Source organism: Zootoca vivipara, chromosome 3 (assembly GCF_963506605.1).
Source record: "Zootoca vivipara chromosome 3, rZooViv1.1, whole genome shotgun sequence".
NCBI classification, from domain to species: domain Eukaryota; kingdom Metazoa; phylum Chordata; class Lepidosauria; order Squamata; family Lacertidae; genus Zootoca; species Zootoca vivipara.
Genome location: NC_083278.1, coordinates 73,327,718 through 73,349,015, shown reverse-complemented (window position 1 = coordinate 73,349,015; position 21,298 = coordinate 73,327,718). Strand labels below are relative to the sequence as shown.

The window sequence follows — 21,298 nt, the reverse complement described above, 5'->3', positions numbered from 1 at the left end:
TGGCCACCTCTGCACTAATGTATGTTATCAATGAATGGCTTATTATGTGCCTATTGTTATACCTATAGTAAACCCAATTCCTGGTAAAATATTATGTAGCACCAAAATCATTCCAATGCCCCAAAACAGTTTTTCTGAACAGCAGGCTCTAAAGCTAAAAACAGAATTTTTCATGTATTTATTTTCCGATGAGGTAAGAGAGAAATCAGAAGAAAACAATACATCAGAGTTTTTATATAGGATTTCAAAGTATCATACAATAACACATACCTTTTAAGGGACTCTGGTAAATCCAAAGTGCATGGAATACTATGTGATGCCTTTGAAGTTTCAGTCAAGGCTTTGCCTATTTCTTGCAGCTCTCCAAGCGATACCCAGCTAAGCAAGGTAGACAACTCGCAGTCCTGCGTCTGAATGAACTGATCTTGGTCTTGAATTTCTCTCCTTAGCTGTTGATCTTTAGCTTCCAGAACAGCCAGCCTTGCTCTAAGGATTTCAATTTCTTTCTACATGAAGTAGAGACAGAATTGTTAAAAAAAGGAGTGCGATGAATGATACCAAATGGTGCAACACACACAAACACATACAAGAGCCAATTCTCCACATGGGTATAATGCATTTATGAATATCATGGATACCAAGCTCATGTTTCCCACCCAATGAACCTCACCCACATGGTTACAATATGTGCAGCCATGTCAGTCACATGGGACAGAACCACAGAAAAGAATCTCTCACACAACTCAATATGTCTGAAAAGAGCTGAGGTTTTACCTCATCCTCTTGAACCCAATGAAACTCAAGTTGAATGTTATTAATGTAAGTCCTACTGATTTAAAGAAAGCTTATCTGTGAGTTATGTTCTCAGGATTAGGATCAACATGTTTAAACAAATACAGGCTAACAGCATGAATCAAAGCAACAACAGTCAGTCACTTTGTAAAGGCACATTTCTGAAGATATGCCAACCCTTGAAAGCTAATTCAGCTTTGCAGTCATACTAATTAGCTACAAAGAAGAGCTTTTCATTCTGAACTGAAATACAGTAGTCAGTCCAAAAAATTCAATTTGCACTCGTGTTGCCTGAAACATATGTTATTTGCTGTACAGTTTCTTCTGCAGCGGGAAAACAGACAAAAGTAGTGCTTCAGCACACACAAGTATTTCTTAAGGTCATCACTCAGGACAGCATCAGATCTGTTACTTTGTGTATAAAATCAAATTTGTAGCACAAACAATCCATTCTCTGTATTCCTGATTTCATAATAGTGCCAAAAACCCTATGGTCTTCAGTTAACAATACTACATCTCCAAACTCAACCATACTAATTTCCATTAGTTGGTAAAGTTGGAGAAAGAAATAAAGAGGGGAAATGGCATTATATAACTTCTGTATTAAATTGTTAAATATTTGACAACATTTGTAGGGGGAATACAGGACTAAAATACAAAATTACAGCTATGTGACACAACATAAAAAGTATCCACTGTCCAGCAGGTCATACCATCAGAAAGTTCTTCTGATGTTTCATTTGAATCTTCTTTCTTGTAACTTGAAGCCATTGGGTTTGGGTCTTCACGGTGAAACCTGGTTAGTGCTAAGTGTGGTTAATGTTTATTTAAATCAGGGTGGGGAACCATTTTGGTGCTGCAGACCAGATCCTTATCAGAGCCAAATTTGACAGATGGGCAGGGCTGATGACATCTCAGTCACCTGAAGTAATAATGATTGATTGATTGATTGATAGACTGATTGATTAGGCAATCTGAAGTTCCAAAATCAAGACTTTAAAACACCCAGCAGGGCTTGCAAAGAGCTCTGTGTGATGCTTAAAAGCTAAGGCTTTGGCTTTCCACAGGAATCAGCTGTACATGTGAGTTCCCTGTGGAGAACTTGCTTGTGCAGAAAATCCAGTCTGATTTCCTTGCCAATGTGCAATCACTTTAAGATTTAAAATTGATCATTGGCAGTCATAACCTGTCACACACCTAATATCTCACAGGCTAAATCTGAATCCCTGGTAGGTCAAGTGTGGCATATGAGCCATAAGTTACAAATTCCTGGTTTAAACCATTTAATAATGCTTAGAGAAGGATAGCTGGAATTCGTTCTAGAACAGGGGAGGCAGCACACAGCTCCAGGTGCCATGTAGGGCTTAGAGAACAGGCCAGTCAAAAAACTGTACAAGAACTTTATTGTTTCTTTCCACCAAGAACAGAACAGCAACAAGCAGCTCTTCATTCTACTCAAGTACAATTAGGTCTAGTGCCACCTAATGACCAAACTACAGAATGATGCTATCCATACTCCATGGTTCACTCCCAATCCCTTAACCTTTGTGGAGGGCAAGAATACACTATGTTAGAATAATGTGACTATAACACTACTTTAGGGGATAGGCGCAGGAAGGAGGCTCAGCTAGAGGCAGAAGGAGAAAGTAGCTAGGGAAGGAAAGCCTGTTATATTGCAACAAAAGCTACATCATGAGTCAACATTTACAAGTTTACATTTATTAGTTATGACTGCGAATATTTCCTATAGTAGTAGTAGTAGTAGTAGAAGAAGAAGAATAGATTTAAAAAACTGTATGACCAATAGTTAGGCAAGAACAACATTTTAATAATAATCATTGCATGTCAAACTTTTAAGTTACTCTTTCATGAACCTACATCATGAAGTTCATAGATCAGACACTGATAGAATAAATCAAACAAAAAAGAAATGAAATTTGTCTTTGAAATTTGTCTTTATTTCCCTCTCGCTCAACTAATTTCCAATAGCCAGTTAAATTTAGGAAAGTAAATTACACAGGTGAGCATAAAGAGCATATTTTAAAAATACTTAGAAAAGTAAAAACATGTTCATGAACAACTGAATCTCCAATACCCTCCAACCTTGCAAGAAGTTTGCATAACTCCTGTGGTCAAAAATTTTCATCATTTTTTTAGACTGCCAAATGGACTAAGACTCTAATTACTGCAGAACAATAAATCCACTTGACCATACTTCCCATTTGCTTTCCTACCCTGTTTCCCTGAAAAGAAGATATACCCATAAAATAAGCCATAGCAGGATTTCTACGCATTTCCGCAATATAAGCCATACCCCCCAAAATAAGACATGGACACGGCGCCTCCCAGCAACAGCTCGCTGCCCTCAGCCATGCCACGCCGTGCGGAGCTGTTCCCACTGGAATAAGACACCCCCTGAAAATAAGCCATAGTGTGTATTCTTGAGGGGAAAAAATATAAGACAATGTCTTCATTTGGGAAAACACGGTATATATAAATATTGATGCATATACTGGGGCATCATGTCCTTCTTACCTGTATCCATGCCTTTTCTTCAAGCAGCTGATCTCGTTTTGTGGCTGAAATTAGTAGTCTTTCATGGTGAGGAAAATTTAAAATCTTCTGTTCACATCTCTGCAACAGCTGTTTTTCTTCTCTATTAAGCATTTCAAAAATAACCATTACAAACACTGACATGTGTTGCATTAGCAAACTGGCAGTCATCTCCTAAACATTCAGAAAAACACAGACTATCTTCCAGGTCATGGTGATCTATTCTCTAAAAACATAGTTGTACCAAGCTTGAGAATTTATTTAAATTTTAAAGCAGTTTAGTGGTTTGATGTTGTGTGGGGCCTTGAGAGTTTAGCAGAGGCCATAAGGTGGGATCACTAATTAAAATATGATGCCCTAAGGGTCTTTTTTTTCTGTGTACACCATACAATGTTGTTTGCCTAAAATGTATCCATTAGTGTCTTACATGAGTGGCTAGAGGCAAATGCATAAGAGCAATTTTTATCTCCCCCCCCCCCCCCGGTAACAAATTTCTTTATCAATTAGCTCTCCAGTCCTCAGTATGTGTGCTGATATCTGCCTGGAATGTAACAATAAAGGTAAAGGGACCCCTGACTGTTAGATCCAGTCGCGGACAACTCTGGGGTTGCGGCGCTCATCTCGCTTTACTGACCGAGGGAGCCAACGTACAGCTTCCAGGTCATGTGGCCAGCATGACTACGACGCTTCTGGTGAACCAGAGCAGCGCACGGAAATGCCGTTTACCCAGTTTAAAAAGTGTCCAAGCACATTCCCTTGGGTCGGCTTGGAAGCAGGATTTTTATTGGGGGAGGGGCTTCTTTTCCCTTATTAGCGTATAAAAATAGAAGATTATGCTGGCCTGTGCAAGGTTGAACACATAAAACCTTTAATTCATGTTATATATCCTTTGCAGCTATGTGTTCTTTAATTTCTCTTATAACACAACAATCATTCATTCCCCAGTTACAGTTTCAAAGTTCAGTGAAATGCCTTCTGAAGTCACTTATGAAAGTCACATGGGATTTGATTAGTTCAGAAACACCTTTTGAGATTAAGGCTACCTGACCTGCTAAGAGGGCATGAGAGAACAACATGGGAAATCAATTAAGGGTGTGGACAATACAACTCGCCTTTCCCACTGAAAATATGAACCTTGACAAATGCTTGTGGAAAGACAGTAACAGTCATAAAGAACTGATTATAAGAGATTTGAACAAGGAAAGAATAATCTAGACAAGTCTGGGGTTTTCTTTCCATGAAGTGGGAGACTGAGGGAGAGGCTCAGCAAAGAAAAGAAAATGTCAGGATCTCTGCTATAGTGAGTAATAATCTGCAACACCCTTCCCCAATCTGGTACCCTCCAGATGTTTTGGGCTACACTTCCTGTCTGCTCCAGCCAGCATCTGAAGTGCAGGAGTTTGGGGAAGGCTGATCTACAATCCATTGAGATGTTCTCCTGTGAAGTCACTCTTCAGACCTGTACATGGCCCTTAGTGAGGCTTGCAGAGAAATACTTCGTTAGACTGTGCCCCCAAACAGTCATCATCATTAGATACATACATTATCAACCAACAATAGGTCAGTGCAGTATCACTATCCCCAGATGTGTAGATGGAGGAGCCAAGTCTGAGAGTTAGTTACCTTAAGCCACCCAGTTAGTTCATGGCAGAGACAAGATTAAAATGAAGGGCTTCCTGGTTCGCAGCTCAGCATCCTAACACTGCATGAGCTCTCTGGACTTCTTTTGGTAAGAAATGTGCAAGTCAGCAAATAGTGGCATGTGCTTTTAAGTCTGCCATGGGTGCCTTGGCAGAAAGGGAGGTATATAAATGCACTCACTCAATAAATAAATAAATAAATGACAAAGGCCCATTGATTTCAACTGAGTGCTGGGTTTCATCCTATGTTCACAAATTTCAACACAGTTTTTAAGGAAGCTTAAAACATTATCCTAAACCACTAGGACTAGCAAACTTACCTAGGAACTTCCCCATACAATGCCACTTGAACCTGTGCTTTAAATCTCTCCAAAAAGCTACTAATTGAAGGATGTTGTGAAGGGAGCTGAAATTTTAGAGAACTTTTCTCTTTCTCCAGCTCTTCAAGTTTTCTTCTAAATTTATCAGCTGGGAAAACAAGGAGGAAAACACATTATTATTAAATGATTCAGGGCTATATTTTGTTCGAAAGAATGTCTGGTATAGTGATAAACAAAAGGGACATACCATAGACAGAATGCTTTGGTTATGTGAAATATTTTAATTGATAGCGTGCAACATTATTAAAAATGCAGCCAAAGAGTCACTCTGGTTGCCAAGCTACTTTAGCCTATATAGCCTATAAAGAACCAACCAACAGCTTTCCCTTGGCATTATTGCATTATTGCATACACTGTTGAAAATGGTAACAGACACATTATGAAACTTGCAGGACTGACATCAAATGCTTACGGCAAAATTAGACGTGACATTAATCACACACTTATTGTTGTTGTTTCCTCCACCAAAAAGCAGGTGGAGAGGGAGGCAATTTGAATCAGGACTAAAGCAAAAAGACTGTGGGGATTTAACCCTTTGCCTCTCTTAGTGTCCCAAAATGGATCAGGGCCCACACAACTACTATTTGACCCTTTCTTTATGTGCCATCTCATTCTGGGTAAGTCAACTCTATTTTCCCTATTTGAAAACTTATCTCTTAAGAACTTATGTCTCAGGTTGAAATAACATTGATGAAACTTTGAGAACTTGGATAGAAGGCATATCTGAATACAATATTAAGATCTTATTGTATAAAGAAGCTGCCTATCATCCAATACTAATTGATACTTTAAAAAGTTACCATCCTTTTGTTTCTTTAAAGAGGCTTTTAAATTTCACAGAGTATATTTAAATATACTCATTTCAAACAAACGTAAAACAAATTTTTTTATTCTTTGAGAAACAAAAAATCCTCCAATTATTCCACCATTTCCAACCACCATCACTCAGTTTTCATTTGGATAATATGCTTATCAGTTCGGCTCTGAAGCTATTATCAGAACTATTATTTCACGCTTAAGTACCCTGTTTCTCATATTTTAAGGCATACCCATAAAATAGGCCATAGCAGGATTTTTAAGCATTCAAGGAATATAAGCCATACCCCGAAAATAAGACATAGTGATAGGCGCAGCAGCAATGCCGGCCGCGGCAGGAGGAGGAAAAAAATAAGACATCCCTTGAAAATAAGCCATAGTGTGTTTTTTTTGAGGAAAAAATAAATATAAGACGTGTCTTATAATATGAGAAACATGGTAGAAAATTCAGCTAGGTGCTTTGAGGGAAATGAAAATACATCTAAATGAGTACTAAACTGAAGCAAATGGGGGCAGGTTTTGTGAAGATTTTCAAAAACTGGAGGGGTCCCCAATTTCGAGAAGGCCATCACAGAAGTGATCACCTAATTAGATGTGAGAGAAGTGTGAGCATTCTCCCAAGCATTCTCCCTGGAATACATCAGGAAGAACTTTCTGACAGTAGGAGCTGTTCAACAGTTGGAAGTTTTTAAGCGGAAGTTGGGTGGCCATCTGTCATGGATTCTGTGATTCTAAGTTTGATTGGAAAACTACAAAGCAGCTTTCAGCACCTGCAAATGACTGCACCAATGGTGGGGAAAGGTATAAATAACGCTTGCCCAAGGTCATTTTCCCAATCAAAGCCCCATCCCTAACCCCTCGTCCAGTATCTTTTGTCAATAAATAGAAAAACAGTCCACAGACAGGGTTATGGGTACCTTTCCCACCCACTGCCATAGAGGCTATACTTCATTTTTTGTTGATTTTAAAGTTCACCTATCTCCTGTATTTCAGCTTAGTCCGGAGAAGTGGCGTGGAAGCCCCTCTCTGGTTCATTCCAGTCTAGACCATTTAGCATCTTGAACCGAACATAGAAACCTACTGGGAGCCTGTGGATGTGCCGCAAAATCAAAGTAATTTGCTCCAAGCAGCACCCACTTCTCCCCATTAATACCCTGAATAGAATAAGACACTGTCAAACATATTCTGGGAAACAATTACTGAGGTCCAATTTAAAAAAGAGAAAGAGAAAGAGAGAGAGAGAGAGAGAGAGAGAGAGAGAGAGAGAGAGAGAGAGAGAGATAACATACAAAATGGAATAAGATGTCGAACAGTGATAACATCTAGAAGCCATTTCTGTGCCATCAGTCCCCTAGGAATGACTGGTACATGGAAAGCTTGCCATGCTATAGCTACAGGGTTCACATTTCAACACACATATCCTTCCAAACAATACGCTTCTGTCAGGTTAGCATTCCATCAAATCTGTCAATTGCATCATGTTTTTCCACTACAAGACAAGATGACACATTGTGTAAAGGTCAAGTGGAAAAATGTCCCTTCCATTACATCATCAACTTCAGCTGGTAAAGGTCACTCCGCCCAATAGTTGCTCCTACAGGAAAAAAATCTACATGAGGAAACGATCCAATACCTGAGGAAGAAGTGATCCAATACCTTTTGTCGCATCCAAATGTTTCTTCAGAACCAAGTCAACTTGCCTATATCTTTTTCACAGGGTTAATTACAGAAACCTAGTCTGCATAGAATGGATTGCATATAGGCTGGACATAAATTTCAGCAAGTACATTTTATAAGATGTCAAAGGTTTCCCATTATCCCATATATGATTTCCCATTAGAGCTAATAAATGTGATGTGCTTTCAGTACTTGGAAAAAGAGCTCTTGAGTTGCATGCACTCTTATGACAATCCCTCTATAAACTCTAAGTTCCAGTTACTTTAACTCGTTACTTTAATTTTCCTGTGTATAAGACTACTTTTTAACCCAGGAAAATCTTTTCAAAAGTCGGGGGTCGTCTTATACTCCGGGTCGTCTTATTTATATGGCGAGTATATCCCAAACTCTATATTTTAACTGGAAGAGTTGGGGGTTGTCTTATACGCCAGAAAATATGGTAATGTACTGAACTCAATGAGATGTATTTTCTTCTAAAAACAATACCAAATTAAATGGACCCAAGTCTGTTTTGTTTGAAAGCCTGTTGTTTGATTTCTACATGTAGACACTCAAATAAAGTAGTAAGAACTGGCCATGGTCAAAATCCATGGCATGTGCCACTGTTGCTTTCAACATAAAGAAGTGGTAAAAGTCTAGAGAAACCTTATACTTAAATTGCCTGTAAGTATGTTGCATGGTTGCCAACACAAAAATATTCATAAAACATTCCTGAAACTATGAAGTTTTAGTAGGGTTCATCTTTTGGTTATTAAAGCTGCAATTATCTGTACAGTGTACTCACTTAACTGCCAGCAAACCCATTGAACTCAACAGGACATACTTAACAGTGAAGATGTCAGAGCATTCCAACAAAAACTGAAACAGAGTTGAAATTACCAATGTTCATTTGTTCATCCCATGTCCAGAATGAAAATCAATCAACTGTTGTTCCTTTCAATCTGCAAATGTTACATAATTGATTATGTTGATTCCCATTTGATTATGTTGTGTTTCCTTTGCACTGAGATGAATGGGGTAGAATAGCATAATGGCAATGTAATTACACAATTTACATAATTTATTACATAAAATATGTAATTTCACCACAGTGGACAGCGAGACAAATATAGTCATATTGGGCAGAAAATGAACTGTAGTGCAATCAATACATGAAGTACAAGGGTTGGCATCCTGTTCATGTTCCCAGATCATGAGTGCTTGATGAAATTATAAAACTACTCCAAACCTCATACCTTTGCATAGGCTTATACCAGAAAAGCATGAACCCTTTATCTAAAAACAAATGCTAGGAGACAAGTATAGAATTTTCCGTTCAGTCAAACTCTGTTGCAATTAGACAATTATTATTGCAGGAGGTTTGCTCCTCTGACATCTGTTTATCATTATGGCCAGTTAATTAAGTGCTCAGAGATTCTCATTCATGACAATACCAATGTGCTGTCAAAGTAGAAGCTGCCATTTTCTATCCTCACTGACAGTCTTGTGGATTGGTTCGCTTGATTAGGCAGCAGAATAGCATGCATGCAGGTCCAGCATCTACAAGATTAAACCTCTTTTTCTTCCTTCCTCCAATTTAGCAAGGCAGGACAGCAAATGGAATTTTCATGATAAACTCTTAGATTTTTAGGATCTCATATAATTGCATTTGCAAAATTTCCCTAGAGGTTTAGTAGTAGGAGAGGAGCCGTTATAAACAGCGGTATTGCCTCTAAAGAAAGCCATTGTTCCTTATTCTGGCTACATAATCAAAATTTACTTGAGAACGTAATTAAAGAAAATACCTTTTCAAATAAAGAAAATTTCCCATGGGGCAACATTTTCAAATTTAGATACGTACTCCAAGGCGGCCACTATCATACCTAATTATACATTTCACTTTAACATTTAATACTTGGTAAGCACATACAAGATTTCCAGTGAATTCAAAGGCAGTTCATGTTCTCAGCATCTATTAACATTCAGAAATTTGAACACTGATATAGGCAATTGTTCACACTATTTTTAAAAGAACACAAGAACTTTGTCGATAGAAAAATGAATGGTGGTTTTGTATAAGAGCACAGTTGTGTGCATCACAATCACTTCAGTGGGGTTTAACCAATCAATGTTCATGGTATTTGTTGTTGTTGTTTAGTCGTTTAGTCGTGTCCGACTCTTCGTGACCCCATGGACCATAGCACGCCAGGCACTCCTGTCTTGCACTGTCTCCCGCAGTTTGGTCAAACTCATGTTCGTAGCTTTGAGAACACTGTCCAACCATCTTGTCCTCTGTCGTCCCCTTCTCCTAGTGCCCTCAATCTTTCCCAACATCAGGGTCTTTTCCAAGGATTCTTCTCTTCTCATGAGGTGGCCAAAGTATTGGAGCCTCAGCTTCACAACCTGTCCTTCCAGGGAGCACTCAGGGCTAATTTCCTTAAGAATGAATAGGTTTGATCTTCTAGGAGTCCATGGGACTCTCAAGAGTCTCCTCCAGCACCATAATTCAAAAGCATCAATTCTTCGGCGATCAGCCTTCTTTATGGTCCAGCTCTCACTTCCATACATCACTACTGGGAAAACCATAGCTTTAACTATACGAACCTTTGTCGGCAAGGTGATGTCTCTGCTTTTTAAGATGCTGTCTAGGTTTGTCATTGCTTTTCTCCCAAGAAGCAGGCGTCTTTTAATTTCGTGACTGCTGTCACCATCTGCAGTGATCAAGGAGCCCAAGAAAGTAAAATCTCTCACTGCCTCCATTTCTTCCCCTTCTATTTGCCAGGAGGTGATGGGACCAGTGGCCATGATCTTGGTTTTTTTGATGTTGAGCTTCAGACCATATTTTGCGCTCTCCTTTTTCACCCTCATTAAAAGGTTCTTTAATTCCTCTTCGCTTTCTGCCATCAAGGTTGTGTCATCTGCATATCTGAGGTTGTTGATATTTCTTCCGGCAATCTTAATTCCGGCTTGGGATTCATCTAGTCCAGCCTTTCGCATGATGAATTCTGCATATAAGTTAAATAAGCAGGGAGACAATATACAACCTTGTCGTACTCCTTTCCCAATTTTGAACCAATCAGTTGTTCCATATCCAGTTCTAACTGTAGCTTCTTGTCCCACATAGAGATTTCTCAGGAGACAGGTGAGGTGATCAGGCACTCCCATTTCTTTAAGAACTTGCCATAGTTTGCTGTGCTCGACACAGTCAAAGGCTTTTGCATAGTCAATGAAGCAGAAGTAGACGTTTTTCTGGAACTCTCTAGCTTTCTCCATAATCCAGCGCATGTTTGCTATTTGGTCTCTGGTTCCTCTGCCCTTTCGAAATCCAGCTTGCACTTCTGGGAGTTCTCGGTCCACATACTGCCTAAGCCTGCCTTGTAGAATTTTAAGCATAACCTTGCTAGCGTGTGAAATGAGCGCAATTGTGCGGTAGTTGGAGCATTCTTTGGCACTGACCTTCTTTGGAATTGGGATGTAGACTGATCTTCTCCAATCCTCTGGCCATTGCTGAGTTTTCCAAACTTGCTGGCATATTGGGTGTAGCACCTTAACAGCATCATCTTTTAAAATTTTAAATAGTTCAGCTGGAATATCATCACTTCCACTGGCCTTGTTATTAGCAGTGCTTTCTAAGGCCCATTTGACTTCACTCTCCAAGATGTCTGGCTCAAGGTCAGCAACCACACTACCTGGGGTGTACAAGACCTCCATATCTTTCTGGTATAATTCCTCTGTGTATTCTTGCCACCTCTTCTTGATGTCTTCTGCTTCTGTTAGGTCCTTACCACTTTTGTCCTTGATTATGGTAATCTTTGTACGAAATGTTCCTTTCATATCTCCAATTTTCTTGAACAGATCTCTGGTTTTCCCCATTCTATTGTTTTCCTCTATTTCTTTGCATTGCTCATTTAAGAAGACCCTCTTGTCTCTCCTTGCTGTTTTTTGGAAATCTGCATTCAGTTTCCTGTATCTTTCCCTATCTCCCTTGCCTTTTGCTTGCCTCCTCTCCTCCGCTATTTGTAAGGCCTCGTTGGATAGCCATTTTGCTTTCTTGCATTTCCTTTTCCTTGGGATGGTTTTCGTTGCTGCCTCCTGTATAATGTTACGAGCCTCCATCCATAGTTCTTCAGGCACTCTGTCCACCAAATCTAAATCCGTTCCTCACTTCCACTGTGTATTCATAAGGGATTTGATTCAGATTGTATCTTACTGGCCCAGTGGTTTTTCCTACTTTCTTCAGTTTAAGCTGGAATTTTGCTATAAGAAGCTGATGATCTGAGTTACAGTCAGCTCCAGGTCTTGTTTTTGCTGACTGTATAGAGCTTCTCCATCTTTGGCTGCAGAGAATATAATCATTCTGATTTCGATGCTGCCCATTTGGTAATATCCATGTGTAGAGTCGTCTCTTGTGTTGTTGGAAGAGAGTGTTTGTGATGACCAGCTTGTTCTCTTGACAGAACTCTATTAGCCTTTGCCCTGCTTCATTTTGAACTCCAAGGCCAAACTTGCCAGTTGTTCCTTTTATCTCTTGATTCCCTACTTTAATTTGGTATTTAATTTGTACCATTTACATAAGTCAAAATGCTGTGTTACTATAAAATAGAGCAAGATTAATTCAAGAACCACAACTTTTTCCATCTGTACGCACAGTTCCATTTTATGAGAAGGAGTGGGGAACCTGTGGTCATGCTGGCTGGGGCTGATAGGAACTGTAATCCAAAAATATCTTCAGAGTCACAAATTTTTGACCTCTACATTAGGATGTATATAAGAAATTACACAAAGACAGAATCAATGTGTCCTACTTTTAAAATGAGAGGAGGTGCCATTCCATTCCAAATCATATTACTGTATAAGTCACTCTACTTCAATCACCTGCCTAAACAAGTGGTAAGGACGAAATGCCCTCCAAATCAAAGCATAGCAAACAACATCAACTATTAAACTAAGCTGTTTGTGTGGTATTTTCCATGGCACAAGTGGTAAGAATTCCATTCTAAACTATCTGAGGCAGTTAGCTAACCTATGAGTTATAAATATCATAAAACTGACTGAAGAATTCAAGCAATCTGCAAGAGTTAATAACATATGCAAGCCAAAACAATTAACTTTCTAAAGCAATGTGGTCCAAAGTGTAACTAAGATAATAAATCATCTTCAGATACTGCTGTTGCCTGATACCATTCTCAAGGGTAAAGCATTATAGCCAAAAGAGGCTTTTCCTCAAAAGCCACCAGATTCTTTTTTCTTAATCTTGACTCATGAAAACTTGCTTGCTGTTTGCATTCAGTAATGAAGGTAAATTTGATGTTTGCCTAACAGCACAATCCTGTAAATATTTACCTAAGAAAGCAAAGATGTGTAATATTTTGTCAGGAATACAACATTAGCAGATAGGATGATCCAATAGAAAGTTATATGGATAACCCATTCAGATCAAACATTTTTCATGTGTATGGTCTAAATTGCTAAATACAGTGCAGTATTACCATCACAACTAGTCCTAAACATTATGTTCAAGATCCCATCATAGCAAAATATGGTTTTGGCTTTGTATATTCCTTCAACAGTGGGTTTTTGAAACTTTGCTGGATTGATTAAAGTGCATGCTACCAAACTCTTATTTAAATAAGCACATTTTTCCAAACCACTTAGCAAACTCATAACTCTCATATGTAATCTGTGGAATAGAACTTCACCACAGAAGTATAACTACTGGTAATATCCAACAAGAGTGTACAGCAGTGATGGGACACCTGTGGTCCTTCAGATATTGTTGAACTCCAGCTGCCATTTAAAGGGCCATCCCACCTGAGGTTCATTATCCCTGGTCTTCATCTACAAAGGTGCTCATTTCTCAATTTATCCCTGTTGTTTCTTTAGTCGTTTAGTCGTGTCCGACTCTTCGTGACCCCATGGACCATAGCACGCCAAGCACTCCTGTCTTCCACTGCCTCCCGCAGTTTGGTCAAACTCATGTTCGTAGCTTTGAGAACACTGTCCAACCATCTCATCCTCTGTCGTCCCCTTCTCCTTGTGCCCTCAATCTTTCTCAACATCAGGGTCTTTTCCAGGGAGTCTTCTCTTCTCATGAGGTGGCCAAAGTATTGGAGCCTCAGCTTCACAATCTGTCCTTCCAGTGAGCACTCAGGGCTGATTTCCTTCAGAATGGATAGGTTTGATCTTCTTGCAGTTCATGGGACTCTCAAGAGTCTCCTCCAGCACCATAATTCAAAAGCATCAATTCTTCGGCGATCAGCCTTCTTTATGGTCCAGCTCTCACTTCCATACATCACTACTGGGAAAACCATAGCTTTAACTATACGGACCTATAAGTTATCCCTACTAAACAGCTATCATGTATTGAGCAATAATTTATGCCTTATTTGAAGAACCCAAGCAATTTGTTATGTTTATACTCATCTTTTTTAATTGATGCAAGGGAATTGTTTTGTAGGTGGGTGGGTAGGTAGGAAAAATATGCTATGTTTTTTTAAAAAAAGCGCTATCTAAAAACACACCATCTCAAAAGTGCTATATAGCCCTACACACACACTTTGGTGAAAGACTCAGCCAGGAAGCACCATACCAAGCAGATTGTGGCTAACAAATCACTGGTTCCACTCAAATACTAAAGTGGGAAATTTTGGCAGCACATGCCAGCTTATGCAGCCCAAGCAGCATCACTGGAGTCCAAAGGAAAAAGTATCTGAAGGAATCAGTGGGTGGTGTCCAATCATGTCTAACCATAACCATGGAAGATAGATCAAGAACAAAGGAGCCTTTAGAGCTGGTGAGGGAACATTGAATCCCAGCTATTTATAAATTAAAAACTGATTGTCCATATCGCTTGACAAGAATAGCATTCCTCTGATACAAAGATATTCTTTGGGAGTATTCAATGAAGGTATGTGTGTGTGAACTCTTTGATTTTCTGAACTGCATTCAATTAATGTGATGGAACTTGAACGTGCAACAGTATAACATACAACCGGTGTGCAGTGCCTAAACTGAACCCCTTTCACATGTGCATATTGCCAGGGCCCACACTGAAAAGAAAATAATCTTTAAACATTTATGCCCTCCAAAAATCCTATACAAACATTCAAGTTGGCACACAAAAAAGCAAGCTACCCATTCCATCTACCTCCCACAGATATTTTACTTTAAAAAAAATCAAAAAAAAAATCTTGGCAGCAAGTTTAACCTTGGAGCTGTCAAGTTCTGTCATGAATAATGAGCCATAACAACATTCCAACATCCTTGGACAACAGAAACATTTCTCCTCTGTGAGCTATGCCAGGCAAAATGACTTCCCCCTACCATCCTACCTGTGAGAATATGTATGGTAATGTGGCCATCAAGAGGAGATTGCAAGTAAATACAAATGAGCCATTTCATTATGTTTCATCATACAGACTGAAAATTGGGTAATAAGCAAACTGTGTAATAAATAAAATAATGTGTAAAAAATACATGTTACATTTAAAATTAAAACAGGGAACAGGACAATACATTTGCCCTAATAGTCACTCAACAGGGCATCTGCATATGATAGCATATCTACACTCAAAATAAGCAAAATCCTGTATAAAGATTTCAGGCACCACTCTCTCTCTATATATATCTATATATATATATAAATGTAAAAATCGTGAAATTCCGTTTGACACTTTTCTCCGTAACCGCTTGACCGATCGTCCTGAAATTTTGACACAACGATCCAGGCCACTCCTAGAGCGTTGTTGGGGGCAAAAATCCCTCAAATCGCACACCTGCCCAGGTGCAGACCTGCTTTTCCACCAAGTCAAACAGCGCCCTCAAGTGGCGTAGTACCCTCCTCCACCCCTCCCTTCCTGTGAAATCTAAGCCACACCCACAAACCAAATGACATCATCATCAACCAAGCAACTTGAAATCCCCCAAGGCGGCCATTAGGCCTTTGTTTAATGTAGGCCCCTGACAGGCCCGGGGGGGGACCCACAACAACACACTTGGGGGCATGGCAAGGGGTTTTTACTTTACCATTTAGCACCACTAACCCTCCCCCCACCAAAAAAAAAACCCACCAAAAAAACAACATTGCCAAGTGGAGGTCGGGGCCTGCCTTGGGGGGGGGGTGGCACAGGCCACAGCACAGCCTTTGATTTATGTAGGCCCCTGCATGCCAAGGGGTTTTTACTTTACCATTTAGCAACACTACCACACCGGTCATTGGGGGGGGGACAAACTGAATAGATCATGGATCGGGACACATGGGGCCATTCACAGGGATAAGCCACAACAACACAACACACCCACAAACCCCGCCTCTGCCACGAGGAGGCCTTGGCTCCATTTTACATACTAGGCCTCAGGTCTACAGCCCATTAAATACTATCCCAAATGGAGCCCTGGGTGGGAGGTGGGGGGAGGAGGAGCCCAAATAGGTCATGGGCTGACGTAGCTTATTTTCCGCTATTTGATCCCACCACCACCCCCCAGTTAGAATTCTTTAAGTAGTTATCTGGGTCCCAGGGCACCGAAGCGCCGAAGAATTGATGCTTTTGAATTATGGTGCTGGAGGAGACTCTTGAGAGTCCCATGGACTGCTAGAAGATCAAACCTATCCATTCTTAAGGAAATCAGCCCTGAGTGCTCCCTGGAAGGACAGATCGTGAAGCTAAGGCTCCAATACTTTGGCGACCTCATGAGAAGAGAAGAATCCTTGGAAAAGACCCTGATGTTGGGAAAGATTGAGGGCACTAGGAGAAGGGGACGACAGAGGACGAGATGGCTGGACAGTGTTCTCGAAGCTACGAACATTAGTTTGACCAAACTGTGGGAGGCAGTGGAAGACAGGAGTGCTTGGCGTGCTATGGTCCATGGGGTCACGAAGAGTCGGACACGACTAAACGACTAAACAACAACAACAACAACAGGGCACATCATCATCCCCTATCCTTAATCTAAATATATAGAAATGTTCACGATTCGTTCGCAGGGGCCAATGTATGGAGATACAGGGGGGAGGGGACAACAGAGGGTTCAGACAAAAGTGCATGCTGGGAAATAGAACCCAGAACCTAACAGTTCCTTCTCCAAGGGTGGGGGCCAAGGTATGGAGATACAGGGGGAGGGGACAACAGAGGGAAGGGTATCCTACGGAAACACAGGGATGAGCTGGGGTGGAGGGAGGAGGGGCAGGATACGTCATGGATCGTGACAGGGTAGGGGGGGAATCACAGGAAAGAACCACAGCAACGCGTGGCCGGGTCAGCTAGTATATATATATATAATAGTAATAATTAGTTCTTAGCATCATCCAGAAGAATAATGTGCAATATCCTATTCAATTAGGCTTTCCAATATGAAAGTTGTGACTGTGCTCTGTGTTTATTCAATATAGATAGAAATAAACCATCAAACAGCACTTTCACACAACCACACTCTGGATCTTCTTTAGGAGCTGGTTAATCACTACATTATTATATATGTTCCTATGCTTAACAAAATTGAGTTTTCATTTATGTGGCAAAATGTTTCACCTTCCACCTTTATCAGCTGCTCTGATATATAGTTTTACTTATTTTTTAAAGAGAGAATTACTGTTTCCCAATCAGCCAAGCCAACTATCAAAATAATCCAACTTTGATGGCGATGTAACGCCTCCTACTCAGTATTTCACTGGGGTCATGTCAATGTAACATCTCCTCGAGTCAGTAAAGGGCAAGGAGTTTCCCACCATAAAACCACTGGCAATATATTGCATGTATGGTAATCTGTGGTCAGTGGTAGGCAAGAGAGTGAGATACATGATAACTGAAATCCAAATGAATGCATTATTCATATTACCAGCACCAGGCAACCCATTTAATTGGTGTTTAAATCATATTGTGCACAGCGTACCAAACATTAATAAAGTCCTAGGAAAGGATTGTGGTTAAAGAAGCAAGTATGAAGCAGGAATTCTCACCCTTCTGAAGTTCCTGATAACATACGTTTTCCATAAAATCCAATTAACTTGTGATTGTTTACTAGAGATGCAATCCATCACTTCAGTGAGGCTTGCACGGCTGTGGATTACATCCTAAATTAGCTGTTCAGCTCATTATTTTAAACAAACCAGGCTGCCTTTAAGCTACTGTTTTTCTTTCTATGGTCTCACCATCTCAATTTCACACTAAATATGTCAACAAAAACAGCACACAGACCTGACACAGTCCATACCTAGTCCTCCCACTAAATGATGGGCCCCAATTAGTGCTACAACCATTGATCAGGTCTTGCACTAGAAAAAGAAAAATAAGCACTTAAAAGATTATATATATATATATATATATATATATATATATATATATATATATATACATACATACACATATACCGGTATATATATATATATATATATATATATATACACACACACACACACACACACACACACACACACCCACACACCCATGATTAGGATGGGTAATCCCTCACAATATCTTTCTTCCCAGCCACTGCCCTGCCCTTTCCCCTTCATTCCTAAACCTTATCCACCCTCAAAACCAAGCTTTTCTGGATTTTTGTTTTTAACTGTTTTTACTGATATCTCTGTTTCTTTCTTTTTGTAAACTACTTTGTGGGTTGTTGCTGTTTTTTAAACAGTTTAAGCCCCATATAAATTTGATAAAATAGAGAAAATAAAAATATTCAGAATTTGTTTATTTAACAAAATGCATATGCTGCTTCACTGTAAACAAAACAACAAAAACCAAGTTTGACCTTTCGCTATATCGGAAAGTCTGATGCAGGCAGCAGAAGCTTTGCTTCTTTGTTTTCAATTTCCCTTGCTGGAGCACAGTAACAGAGAAGCAATCCCATAATGAGAAACCTCTCCCTGGATGCAACTCTCCCTGGATGTGGGAGGGAGGAACTTGAGGACAGGCACACCTGAGTGTCAGATACACTTAGGAAAGTGGTTTAGGATTATTGTTTTCCTTTCCCACATGGGAATGCTCCTTTGCTTTGTGCTCCAAGGAGAGATTAAACAAAAAACAAACAAAACCCAAATCACCTTTCTGGGTGCTTGCATCTTGCATTGTCAGATATTGATGAGTGGCTGATGGGTACAGATATGCTTGTCTGCTAGCCATTGCCTAGAATTTCCCAATTTGCAGAGGAAATCTGGAAAAAGCAGATGACTTGACACTTTCACTAGAATTCTCTCAATTAGCTACCAAAGCAAGGGAGAATTTTCATCAATTTTCATCAACTTTAAAACGATTCGTTTTAAAGTATTACTGTGTGTACTTGTTCACACACACTTTAAAAAAAGCAGCTCGTCCCTCCTTAGAATTTGGTGCCCATTTTGAAAGCTATGCTAGAAACCAGACCACACACACCCCCAAGAGCCTGAGGTCTAGACAAAGGAAGTTTTTCTGCCCAGTGAAGGAGTTTGTTTCTGTAAGAGCAGAACTGCACACCGAAGAGAAAAGGGTTGGTTGGGGTGGGGGGGCACCACACCTCTGCTAAACCCAAGTGGGGGCAGCAAGGTGGCTGTGAAATGAATTTCCAGAGGTCATTCCAGATCCTGTGAGCCACTCCAGAGTTTGGACAGGGCAGAAACAACATTACCCCAAGGGCGAGTCACCATATGGCAGCAGTTCAGGTTGTACAGAATGGTGGGAAAGCTTTCATGGGCTGAATATGGCACACAGATCTAATGCTGTCTACACAGCTAACCCTTCACAGATCAGGCAACTGGGTCAAACTAGAAATGTGCAAAAATACATAGCTGCACATCTGGTTTTTCCTTAACTAGACAAGGGTGGCATGTCCGATTCTTACTGTGAAGGGAAGGTGGGGCGGGGGATTATCTATTCACTCTCCCACCAGTATCAGAATGGTGATCACACTCACATATAGAGCTTAGAGCGTTAAAGAGAAAAAAGTCCCCAGATGCCAACAAATCAAATTAGGCCTGTATTGCCGCATGGGGCTGTTGCCACCAGTACATTTCCTGGGGAACTACTATTACATCAGCTGCAATGAATTAATCATTTATTACCAGAGGATCTTGTTACCAATACATTAGTAATAGCAAATGGGTTATTCCTGACCAGAACACAAATCTCAATTAAAACTCACCAAGAGACCTAAAGAAAGGAAAGGAGAAGGAAGAAAATAAAGGTAAATATGTGCCTTTCTGTTACAGAAGAAACACCCTAGGTATGATATCATAGTTCCCCAGAATAAATATAACCTTGCACAGAGGGAAATATTACCCAAAATCCACAATAATGAAGCAATACCTTAAATGCCCAGGGAAAAACTTGTCAAAAGATATAGTACCAAGGAGATTCTTGCCTGCTAATTAGAAATATCAGCACAATTTCATCAGAATGTATTGCTCCTTTGTTGTTAAGAGACAGATTCTCTAAGCAAATGGTATTAACTACTTCCCAAATTTATTATCCCAGGAAAGCCTCTTCAATAAATGTTAATGATTAATTGGTGCCTTCATTGTGAAATGTAAATTCTATTAATGAAGTGGGAACAATGAATGGGTCTCTCCCCAATGTCCGCCAGGTGAAAACAATTTTAATTCATCTCTCTTCATTACTCAAGAAAACTATGCTAAGATATATGAGCAGATACCTTTGGGAAACAATGTTTGTGTTCATCTGGATTAGAGAGAGATCCAGCTACAGGAGGGCCCACTATTCAATATCGCAAAGACTATCTGGGGAATTGAAAGGAGATAATGAAAACAACCCACATTTTACACAGAGAGATCATCAGATGTATATCCATTATAGAGAATAAATACCTATTTCCAGGCAATAATTACTGTATTCTCCAAGATTTCACTAACATAATGCAACTGAGGGCATAAACCTGATGTGACTTGGAAATCGCTAGGCAACCAAGTCTCCCAGACAGATACTGGTGGACCCCTCATCACAGGCGGCTGGTTTCTCTAGAATACTTATATTTTTCTAGATAACACATTGGGATAGAGATATTTCACTCCTCTAGTTTTGGCTACAGTCCAACAGGCAAGGCTGGTTTAGGGAAAGGTCTCTCAGAAAGGTGTGCCCTTTGGAAGGTCAAAGGTGAAATTATTCCCCAAAGTCAGAGGAAGCCTACATATGGGCCAGCAGAGAGATCAACCCTCTCTCTGTCGTCTCTGTGGAATTAATTCTGGTTTTCCTGTGGTCAACCCAACCACAGCATTCCAAGCTACACCTTGTTTAATCAGACATGGCTGATCATGCTACAACGAGGTTAGCCCAACCTGAGCTGTGAATCATTTCAGACTTGGTAATTAAAAAGCTTTTCATGAGAAGGTGAGAAAAGCACAGAAACATCATCTCCATAAAACAAGTTACATACTTCCAGTTCCTCATCACCCACTTGTGCTCTCTAACCAATTCATGGTATGGAAGAAATTCCGTGCCCAAAATGCTAGTCTTAAAAGATCTCCAGCAG

The 21,298-nt window shown here is 40.0% G+C and overlaps 1 protein-coding gene across 1 annotated transcript in view; it reads right to left on the bottom strand.

Moving 5' to 3' along the window:
• The window catches only part of DISC1 (DISC1 scaffold protein), a 142,444-nt gene that overhangs the window by 98,939 nt on the left and 22,207 nt on the right, over nucleotides 1–21,298 (bottom strand). Inside the window, 3 exon segments of the mRNA XM_060272850.1 lie at nucleotides 271–506; nucleotides 3,328–3,448; nucleotides 5,306–5,453. Of these exon segments, the coding sequence (XP_060128833.1) occupies nucleotides 271–506; nucleotides 3,328–3,448; nucleotides 5,306–5,453 (505 nt within the window).